The 10,000-nt window shown below is 42.4% G+C and overlaps 1 protein-coding gene across 1 annotated transcript in view; it reads right to left on the reverse strand.

Moving 5' to 3' along the window:
- The window catches only part of col11a1b (collagen, type XI, alpha 1b), a 63,625-nt gene that overhangs the window by 14,576 nt on the left and 39,049 nt on the right, over positions 1–10,000 (reverse strand). The window contains exons 24-48 of the mRNA XM_083524971.1: positions 9,133–9,177; positions 8,014–8,067; positions 7,528–7,572; positions 6,634–6,687; positions 6,440–6,484; positions 5,469–5,522; positions 5,060–5,167; positions 4,865–4,918; positions 4,721–4,774; positions 4,572–4,616; positions 4,435–4,488; positions 4,300–4,344; positions 4,156–4,209; positions 3,737–3,790; positions 3,406–3,459; positions 2,969–3,076; positions 2,748–2,837; positions 2,607–2,660; positions 2,354–2,461; positions 1,913–2,020; positions 1,775–1,828; positions 708–761; positions 410–517; positions 162–215; positions 16–69 (exon numbers count right to left, since the gene is read on the reverse strand). Coding sequence (XP_083381097.1) covers positions 16–69; positions 162–215; positions 410–517; positions 708–761; positions 1,775–1,828; positions 1,913–2,020; positions 2,354–2,461; positions 2,607–2,660; positions 2,748–2,837; positions 2,969–3,076; positions 3,406–3,459; positions 3,737–3,790; positions 4,156–4,209; positions 4,300–4,344; positions 4,435–4,488; positions 4,572–4,616; positions 4,721–4,774; positions 4,865–4,918; positions 5,060–5,167; positions 5,469–5,522; positions 6,440–6,484; positions 6,634–6,687; positions 7,528–7,572; positions 8,014–8,067; positions 9,133–9,177 — 1,611 coding nt within the window. The remainder of the gene's footprint in view (positions 1–15; positions 70–161; positions 216–409; positions 518–707; positions 762–1,774; positions 1,829–1,912; positions 2,021–2,353; positions 2,462–2,606; positions 2,661–2,747; positions 2,838–2,968; positions 3,077–3,405; positions 3,460–3,736; positions 3,791–4,155; positions 4,210–4,299; positions 4,345–4,434; positions 4,489–4,571; positions 4,617–4,720; positions 4,775–4,864; positions 4,919–5,059; positions 5,168–5,468; positions 5,523–6,439; positions 6,485–6,633; positions 6,688–7,527; positions 7,573–8,013; positions 8,068–9,132; positions 9,178–10,000) is intronic.

A 10,000-nucleotide genomic window follows, 5' to 3' on the forward strand; every position in this document is an offset into this window, starting at 1 on the left:
GGGTGAAACACTCACGTCTGCCCCGCTGTTACCCTGAGGACCTCTTGGGCCTGGAGGACCAGGCGGACCCTGATACACACCAAGTAAAAAAAAAAAATCATTATCAAGACAAATAAATAAATAATAAATAATTACATTCATGAAGAGGAGAAAAGACTAACCATTGCACCGACGTCACCTGTCTCTCCCTTCTCACCTGGAGGTCCAGGTAACCCCTAAAACAAACATTGTGGATTTACATTTACATTCAATACAAACATCTACATTCTATACAAAACTGTAAGCAAGTAAAGGCTACAATTAACATCCGAGTTTCACAAAAATGATTTACATTTACACCAAAAACCCTTTTTTCACTTTACGCTGTAGTGTGAATGTTGCATGCTGTATGCAGATGAAGAGTGTGGACCTGAAGGCCGACGGGTCCTGGCAGTCCGGGGAATCCTCGAGGTCCTTCATCTCCTTTCTGACCAAACATTCCCTGCTGACCTCGTGGACCAGCTTCACCATCACTGCCCTGATACACACACACACACAAACACACAAATCTGCCAATCATCTTCCATTCTTCACCTGTAAAATGTGATCTGATTTTGTCACAGCTATATCTCCACCACTGCTTCACACACATACACACACCACATTCCACACTGAACAGTCCATTCTGATTATGTGTGTATTGTGTGTGCTTGGGTTGAGACACTCACAGCAGGACCTGGATTGCCAACTGGACCCTGAAGACCAACTGGACCAGAAGGACCCTAATAATAAGTAGAAAAATCATTAAAATGGTATTAATAAGACATGTACTTGTCTTACATACTTGTCAAGACATGTATATGTGAGGACATGTGTGTGGATGTGTGTCTGAGGAAGTGTGCATGTGAGTACATGTGTGTATGTGTGTGTGAGAATGTGTGTGTGTGTGTGTGTGTGTGTGTGAGTGAAGATGTGTGTATGTGAGAACGTGCATGTGTTAGAACGAGTGTATGTGAGGGCCTGTGTATGTGAGAAAGTGTGCACGAGAGGACGTATTTGTGTAAGGACGAGTGTGTGTGTGTTTATGTGATAACGTGGTGTTTAAGTGAGAATGTGGTGTTTAAGTGAAGACGTGGTGTGTATGCGAGGACGTTGTGTGTATGCGAGGACGTGTGTGTATGCGAGGACGTTGTGTGTATGCGAGGACGTGGTGTGTATGCGAAGACGTGGTGTGTATGCGAAGACGTGGTGTGTATGCGAGGACGTGGTGTGTATGCGAGGACGTGGTGTGTATGCGAGAACGTGGTGTGTATGTGAGGACGTGGTGTGTATGTGAGGACGTGGTGTGTATGTGAGGACGTGGTGTGTATGTGAGGACGTGGTGTGTATGTGAGGACGTGGTGTGTATGTGAGGACGTGGTGTGTATGTGAGGACGTGGTGTGTATGTGAGAACGTGGTGTGTATGTGAGGACGTGGTGTGTATGTGAGGACGTGGTGTGTATGTGAGGACGTGGTGTGTATGTGAGGACGTGGTGTGTATGTGAAGACGTTGTGTGTATGTGAGGACGTGGTGTGTATGTGAGGACGTGGTGTGTATGTGAGGACGTGGTGTGTATGTGAGGACGTGGTGTGTATGTGAGAACGTGGTGTGTATGTGAGGACGTGGTGTGTATGTGAAGACGTTGTGTGTATGTGAGAACGTGGTGTGTATGTGAGGACGTTGTGTGTATGTGAGGACGTGGTGTGTATGTGAGGGTTTGTATGTAGATGTGTGTATAATTTCAGGACACTCACTGATTCTCCCTTGTCCCCTTTGCCTCCTTTCTGTCCAGGCTCTCCGACTTCTCCCTTTAAATCAGAACACACACTCCAGTGTTACACACAACTCAACGTCTCGTTAACTGAGGAAATGTGACACACTGCTGAAGTTACCTTATCGCCATCCTCTCCAGGTGGTCCCTGAGGTCCTGCAGGTCCTGGAAGTCCAACTGGACCCTGAATACCATCACGTCCAGCTGGACCAGTGGGACCTTTTTCACCCTAAACATCCACAGCACCTTCCACATTCACAATCTACACACTCGTATACAGTCTCATGAAGGTCTACATGAAGTGTGTGTGTGTGTGTGTGTGTGTGTGTGTGTGTGTGTGTGTGTGTGTGTGTGTGTGTGTGGAATCAAAAGACATGTTTATACATATGAAAGTTGGATACAAGTGAGTTTGATGATAATGATGAAGATTGTTCAGTGTTACTGCAGTTATTCTACAAATGATAGATTTTGATTTAAACACAGGAAACATCACATTTATATCATTTTTATGAAAGTCGCATAAATAAATAAATAAACAAACACAATAAACACTCTTCCTTACCGGGCCACCTTTCTCTCCAGCGGGTCCTGGGAGTCCTTGGGGTCCGTTTCTTCCTGGTACTCCAATGGGACCTCCAGGTCCAGCACCTCCTCTCTCACCTGGAGATCCCTAAAACATCAACACACACCCTATTCTTCATCTTCATTATCATCATCATCATCTTCTTCATCACATTGCTGTGTTTTTTTTTTATTAGTGTAATTATTTCCTGGTTTAGTGCAGCAGCGGCTCTGTGAACATCTGATGTACTTACATTTGGACCTGGTGGACCTGGAGGACCTTCACCACCTTTCAGACCACCTGGCCCCTAAAACAGAAAAGCAGATAGTGTGTGTTTATGTCTCAGCCATGATACTGTTCTGGATCAGTTTATACAGATTTATCTTGTTCTTACTGGGGTTCCTGGGAGACCTCGCAGTCCCATAAATCCTCGGATACCAGGAGGACCGACCTTTCCGGAAGGACCCTGAGGGCCTGGGTCTCCCTGATGATGGAATAAAGATTATATTAAAGGATATTTTAAACATTTATACACCAATTCAATAATAATAACAACAATAATAATTATTGTTGTTATTATAATAATAATGATGCTTTTTGTTGTTTTTTTCGTACCTTTCCACCCTCTTTGCCTGCTGCTCCAGGAAGACCATGTTCTCCAGGGGGTCCTGGGGATCCAGGGTGTCCTCGCTCACCTACAGGTCCGGTTTCTCCTGTAGGGCCCTTCAACACACACACACACACACACACACACACACACACACACACACACACACACACACGGTTACAATTATATACTTAATAATAATAATAATAATAATAATAATAATAATTTATATAATAATAAAAACATAAAGAATATATTACTATAGTTTTTTATTATAGCATATTATATACTTTTATTATTGTATTTATATTTTTATTATATGAAAAAAATCCAATTCATATCAACTGAATTAAATTATAATAAATTCTATAAAATGTATTGATGAATTTATTCATTTATGGTTATAAATTTCTTATTCGGTTTGTTTCCTTTTTTTGCATCTTACCTGCGGACCCACGACTCCTCCAGGGCCTGGGGGACCCGTCTTCCCCTGAAAACCCTTTAATCACAAACACATTCCCATATTACATTCAATTCCACATCAAATAAACACAATTTATTCCGTTTATTATGAGCAAATAGCCAATTAAAGTCTCACTCTAGCGACTGGATAAACAATGCTAAGCTAAAAGCTGCAACTGTGGAATCAATCAGCAGGAAGAATCTCACAGCAACAAACTGGAAATTAGTGCAGGATCATCAGTATGTGTGTGTGTGTGTGTGTGTGTGTGTGTGTGTGTGTGTGTGTGTGTGTGTGTGTGTGAACATTAGCATACAGTTTCTCCTCGCTGTCCTGGGTGTCCTGGCAGTCCGTCTTTACCAGGAGGTCCCTGTGAGCGCACACACAGACACACACACACGCACACACACACACACACACACACACACACACACACACACACACACACACACACACACACAATAATAATAATAATATTAATAATAATAATAACAACAATAAATATGAACAAGCATTTTTCACAGTCATGTAATTTAGCTTACTAATAAACTAGCATGCTAACCAGCTAATCAGCAACATATAAAAATAATATTGGAGTTTTCATTATTTCAGATTCTTTGTTTTTTTCTACATATAAAGTTATAAAAATGTGCTAATAAAATAGCTAAATTACTAGCATGCTAACTTGCAGGCACAGTGATATGGAGCGTTATTATGAGTGTATAAATGACGTACATTAGGCCCTTTAGGTCCTGGCATCCCGACGGGCCCCTGAGGGCCTTGAGGTCCCTGCAAAAAAACACAACCCACACAGTGATGAAGTGATAAGTTTTATATAAAGGAGAAAATAAACCATGCAGTGATGGTGAAGATGCTCACTCTTTCTCCAGGACCACCAGCAGCACCGTCATGTCCCGATGTACCCTGTGACGAAAAGCATTTATATCAATCAATCAACCAATCAATCCATCAATTAACCAATCAGAGTTCTGGAAGTATGGAGGAGCTTCTGACCTTGGCTCCTGGTTTTCCTGTCGGTCCTCTCGCACCTCGACTCCCACGAGGTCCCTGAACACACCAATCCCCATCATTAGCATTAGCGCTAACCTTTAGTTTTGTGTGTGTGTGTGTGTGGGTTTGTGTGTGTGTACCGTGGGACCACGCTGTCCTCTCGGCCCGGATTTACCAGCAAGTCCCTACAGAGAGAAGATGAAATTAGCATCAAAGCCCAAACCCCTGAGGTGAGCTTCATCAGATCTTTGCAGTATCTCTTTATTAATTGTGCAGTGATGGCACATACTCTCCCTCCTTTCTCTCCGTTGGCTCCAGCAGAACCAGCGAAACCAGAAGAACCCTGTGGAACCATAAAGAGTTTTTATTTTAATTGAGTGAATCACAATAAAAATCAGGACTGATGAAGTTCAGGTGTTTGTGATGGTTTTACCTTTGGACCCTGTCTCCCAGGATATCCAGGTAATCCAGGAACTCCCAGTTTACCCTACACACACACACACACACACACACACACACACACACACACACACACACACACACACACAACATGCACACACATTCTGTAAGCTTTATATATAAGAGAAACCAGCTTGTTTTTTTAATTAAATTTTTTTTTAATGTTGACCTTCTCTCCAGCGAGGCCCATGGGTCCAGCTTCTCCAGATGGTCCGGATTTTCCCTTCGGTCCCTCGGGTCCATCTTCTCCTCTCACCCCAATGATTCCCGACTCTCCCTGAAAAATACCATATAAATAATTATTTGTTTTTACAAATCTACATGCCTTTGTCTCCCTCTAGTGGCTGCAGGAGGAAATGCCAGCCTTCCTCTCTGTGTCTGTTCTCTACATGGCTCTCAGATTTTACCGCAGGGTCTCAAGATGTTCAGGATCAACTGCATTATAAACACACACTAACAACAGCTCACGTTTCTCATGTGGACAGTGGAGGAGTGCTTTTATCATCAACATCTGATCAAATCCAGACAACATGAACTTCATGTCTTTGTATACAGTATTTCTGAACATTATCACTCACCTTGTCTCCTTGGAGTCCCATATCACCTTTAAACCCGGGGAAACCGTCTTCACCCTGCAAAACACCACAAACACTTTATTAATTTCTCCACACACACACACACACACACACACACACACACACACACACACACACACAGAACCAAAAGCCAGTAATGCCCCTAGTACACTAAAACAGCACAACAATGTAACTTGAAATAAATTAAATAAAAAAACACAGAACTGCAAAAAGTACAAACTGCAGAGTGCAAAATTATCATTTAATTTATTGTATTTTAATATAAAAAAAAATAATAATTCTGTACGCTGCACCTTGTGACCTGTAGCATGATGCTCTGCTCACATCTAGTGGTGAGGAATGGTTTACTACTATACTTTAAATTATTATTACTATTATTATTATCGTTATTAATAATAATTAATAATAATAATAATAACAACAACGATAATAATAACAACTGTAACATAGTAATGTAAAATACTATTTTCTCCACATTTCAGGTATAAGGTCATTTTACAGTTCATTAAAATATTATTTTACATTCAAATTGTTAATAATGTTATATGTTTTAAATAAAAAACAAAAAAACTAATTTAATATAAAAATAAATATACAGTAATATGAATCTTACTGTATGTTTTTTTTTTACACTATTTTTCATGGCATTAGGGACTAGGAATATTTTCCATGTTAGGGGAACAGTGCCACCTAGTGGTCACGAATTATGTTATTACCAAACACTGGGGAGATTAAATGTAATTAATCAGCAGAGAGAAAAGAGTTGATTTAAAAAACTGCATTACTGCTGAATAAACATCATTACATAATCAATAATGTGACACACAATATGGACAAACAATTAGTGTTTATCTTCCGTGAGCTCCTCACACCAATCTCACGGAATTCTTAGCACCTCACTAACACATGATTCATTACAGAAACTGAAAAAAAGAAAACTGAAGAAAACAAACCTTTTCTCCTTTATCACCTCTTAACCCACGAACTCCTTCAGCTCCCTAAATGTGTGCGTGCGCACACACACACACACACACACACACACACACACACACACACACACACACACACAGAATAATACTTGTAACTTGTTTCTTAGCAGTTTAACAGTGTGGAAATAATAACATGATGAGTGTGATGGTGAGTTTACTTTGACTCCGCGAGGTCCGGGGTAACCAATCAAACCCATGGGTCCTGGGTGACCCTAAAGAAAACACTCATTATCACTATATACTCAAAATAAATAATAACAGCAGAGTGTTACAGAACACAAGTGAGGAGTGTTACAGTGAGAAATGTTACAGTAAGGAATGTTACAGTAAGGAATGTCACAGTAAAGAGTGTTACAGTGAGGAGTGTTACAGTGAGGAGTGTTACAGTAAGGAGTGTTACAGTGAGGAGTGTTACAGTGAGGAGTGTTACAGTAAGGAATGTTACAGTGAGGAGTGTTACAGTGAGGAGTGTTACAGTAAGGAGTGTTACAGTAAGGAATGTTACAGTGAGGAACGTTACAGTGAGGAGTGTTACAGTGAGGAATGTTACAGTAAGGAATGTTACAGTGGGGAATGTTACAGTGAGGAGTGTTACAGTGAGGAACGTTACAGTGAGGAACGTTACAGTGAGGAGTGTTACAGTGAGGAGTGTTACAGTAAGGAACATTACAGTGAGGAATGTTACAGTGAGGAACGTTACAGTGAGGAGTGTTACAGTGAGGAGTGTTACAGTGAGGAGTGTTACAGTGAGGAACACTACAGTGAGGAGTGTTACAGTAAGTAGTGTTACAGTGAGGAATGTTACAGTAAGGAATGTTACAGTGAGGAGTGTTACAGTGAGGAACGTTACAGTGAGGAACGTTACAGTGAGGAACGTTACAGTGGGAAATGTTACAGTGAGGAATGTTACAGTGAGGAATGTTACAGTGGGGAGTGTTACAGTGGGGAATGTTACAGTGGGGAGTGTTACAGTGGGGAGTGTTACAGTGGGGAGTGTTACAGTGGGGAGTGTTATAGTAAGTTATCGTTACTGAATCAGAGGAAATACTTACAACAGATCCTTTGTCTCCAGCTGGTCCCTCTTTTCCCGGGTGACCCTGTTACATAAAGAGTGAGACGGGGGGAGTAAGACAGGAGGTGAGACACTGAGTAAGATGGGGAGTGAGATAGGGAGAGTAAGACAGAGGAGAGTGAGACAGAGGAGAGTAAAGACATGGGGAGTGAGACAGGGGGAGTAAGACAGGGAGTGAGACACTGAGTAAGATGGGGAGTAAGATAGGGAGAGTAAGACAGAGGAGAGTGAGACAGGGTAGAGTAGAGACATGGGGAGTGAGACAGGGGGAGTAAGACAGGGAGTGAGACACTGAGTAAGATGGGGAGTGAGATAGGGAGAGTAAGACAGAGGAGAGTGAGACAGGGTAGAGTAGAGACATGGGGAGTAAGAAGGTGGAGTAAGATGGGGAGCATAAGACATGGAGAGTGAGACAGGGAGAGGTGGGGAAGTGGGGCAGGGGGAGAGGGAGACAGGGAGAACTTACAGGAGGACCATCAGCTCCAGCTAAACCCTGCAGTCCTGGTTTTCCAGTAGGACCCTGAACACAGAAAGTCACATCACACACCAAGACAACAACAACAACAACAGCAACAACAACAACAACAATAACAAACTCAGAATTAAATGTAAAAAAAAAAAAAAATCATCTAAACGTTTATTCTTATTAATATCACATACAGTCTCTGGTCATATGATCAGTAAACCAAAACTGCGTGTGTGTGTATGTGTGTGTGTGTGTGTGTGTGTGTGTGTGTGTGTGTGTGTGTGTGGGTGTGTGTGTGTATGTGTGTATGTGAGTGTGTGTGTGTGGGTGTGTATGTGTGTATGTGAGTGTGTGTGTGTGTATATGAGAGAAAGATTGTATGTGTGAGTGTGTGTGTGTGTGTGTGTGTGTGTGTGTGTGTGTGTGTGTATATGAGAGAAAGATTGTATGTGTGAGTGTGTGTGTGTGTGTGTGTGTGTGTGTGTATATGAGAGAAAGATTGTATGTGTGAGTGTGTGTGTGTGTGTGTGTGTGTGTGTGTGTGTGTGTGTGTGTGTGTGTGTGTGTGAGAGAGAATATATGTGTGTGTGTGTGTGTGTGTGTGTGTATGTGTGTGAGAGAGAATATATGTGTGTGTGTGTGTGTGTGTGTGTGTGTGTGTGTGTGTGTGTGTGTGGGGGGGGGGGAATGTGTATGTGTATGTGAGTGTGTGTGTGTGTGTGTGTGTGTGTGTGTGTGTGTGTGTGTGTGTGTATATGAGATAGAGAGTGTATGTGTAAGTATATGTGTATGTACGTGTGTGTGTGTGTGTGTGTGTGTGTGTGTGTGTGTGTGTGTGTGTGTGTGTGTGTGTGTGTGTGTGTGTGTGTGTGTGTGTGTGTGTGTGTGTGTGTGTGTGTGTGTGTGAGAGAAAGAGGCCCCTCTATGTTATTACAGACTGATCCTCTGCCCCCCTAATTGATCCAACAGACTCATGGTTTCTAACCACACACATACACACACACGCACACACGCACACACACACACACACACACACACACACACACACACACACACACACACACACACACACACACACACTCTTACCCTCCCTCTCTCCCTCACACACACATTACTCACTTTTTCTCCAGGAGGTCCGATTGGGCCCTGAGGTCCGAGTAAACCCTGAAACACAGTATTGACACTCAGCATCACTACAAACTCTGTTATATACACACACACACACATACACACACACAAGTATTTACACTGCACATGTCAGCTCTAGTGTGTGTGTGTGTGTGTGTGTGTGTGTGTGTGTGTGTGTGTGTGAGACATATGCAATGCCCAAAATGAACAAACCCCACAGAATAATTCATGGATTTGTGTCTCTTCTCCGTATCCCTCTGTCTAAAGTGAACAAGGCTGCTGTTGTCATAGCAACAGTTTCTGCCCACCAACATTTGGAACAATAACCACAACAGACATGGAGCTACACTGATGGAAGTGTGGCGTGACCTCTGACCTAAGCTGTCTCACATTTCATCTCTCTCTCTGTGCATGCTGGGAAGCAGTGTGTGTGTGTGTATGTGTGTGTATGTGTGTGTTTGTGTGTGTGTGTGTGTGTGTGTGTGTGTGTGTGTGTGTGTGTGTGTGTGTGTGTGTGTGAAGATGAAATGAAGTGAATGAAACATTTACAGAACAGAAGGAATCCCAGATGTTCAGTTTTCAATGTCAGTGTAACTGGATCTGTTCCTGAGGAAACCACACAAGCGCTAAAGCAACATTCCTTTCAGAAATATGACAACGGAGCGTGCAGTCTGTCCGACCCAAGACGTCGCCAGAGACATGAGACAGACTGAGAGATACGAGACAGACTGAGAGATACGAGACAGACCCGAGAGACAGACCAAGAGATACAGACCTAGAGATACGAGACAGACTGAATGATACAAGACAGACCGAGAAGACCGAGAGACACAAGATAGACAGAGAGACACAAGATAGA

The sequence above is a fragment of the Silurus aristotelis genome (assembly GCF_946808225.1).
Source record: "Silurus aristotelis genome assembly, chromosome: 22".
NCBI lineage: Eukaryota > Metazoa > Chordata > Actinopteri > Siluriformes > Siluridae > Silurus > Silurus aristotelis.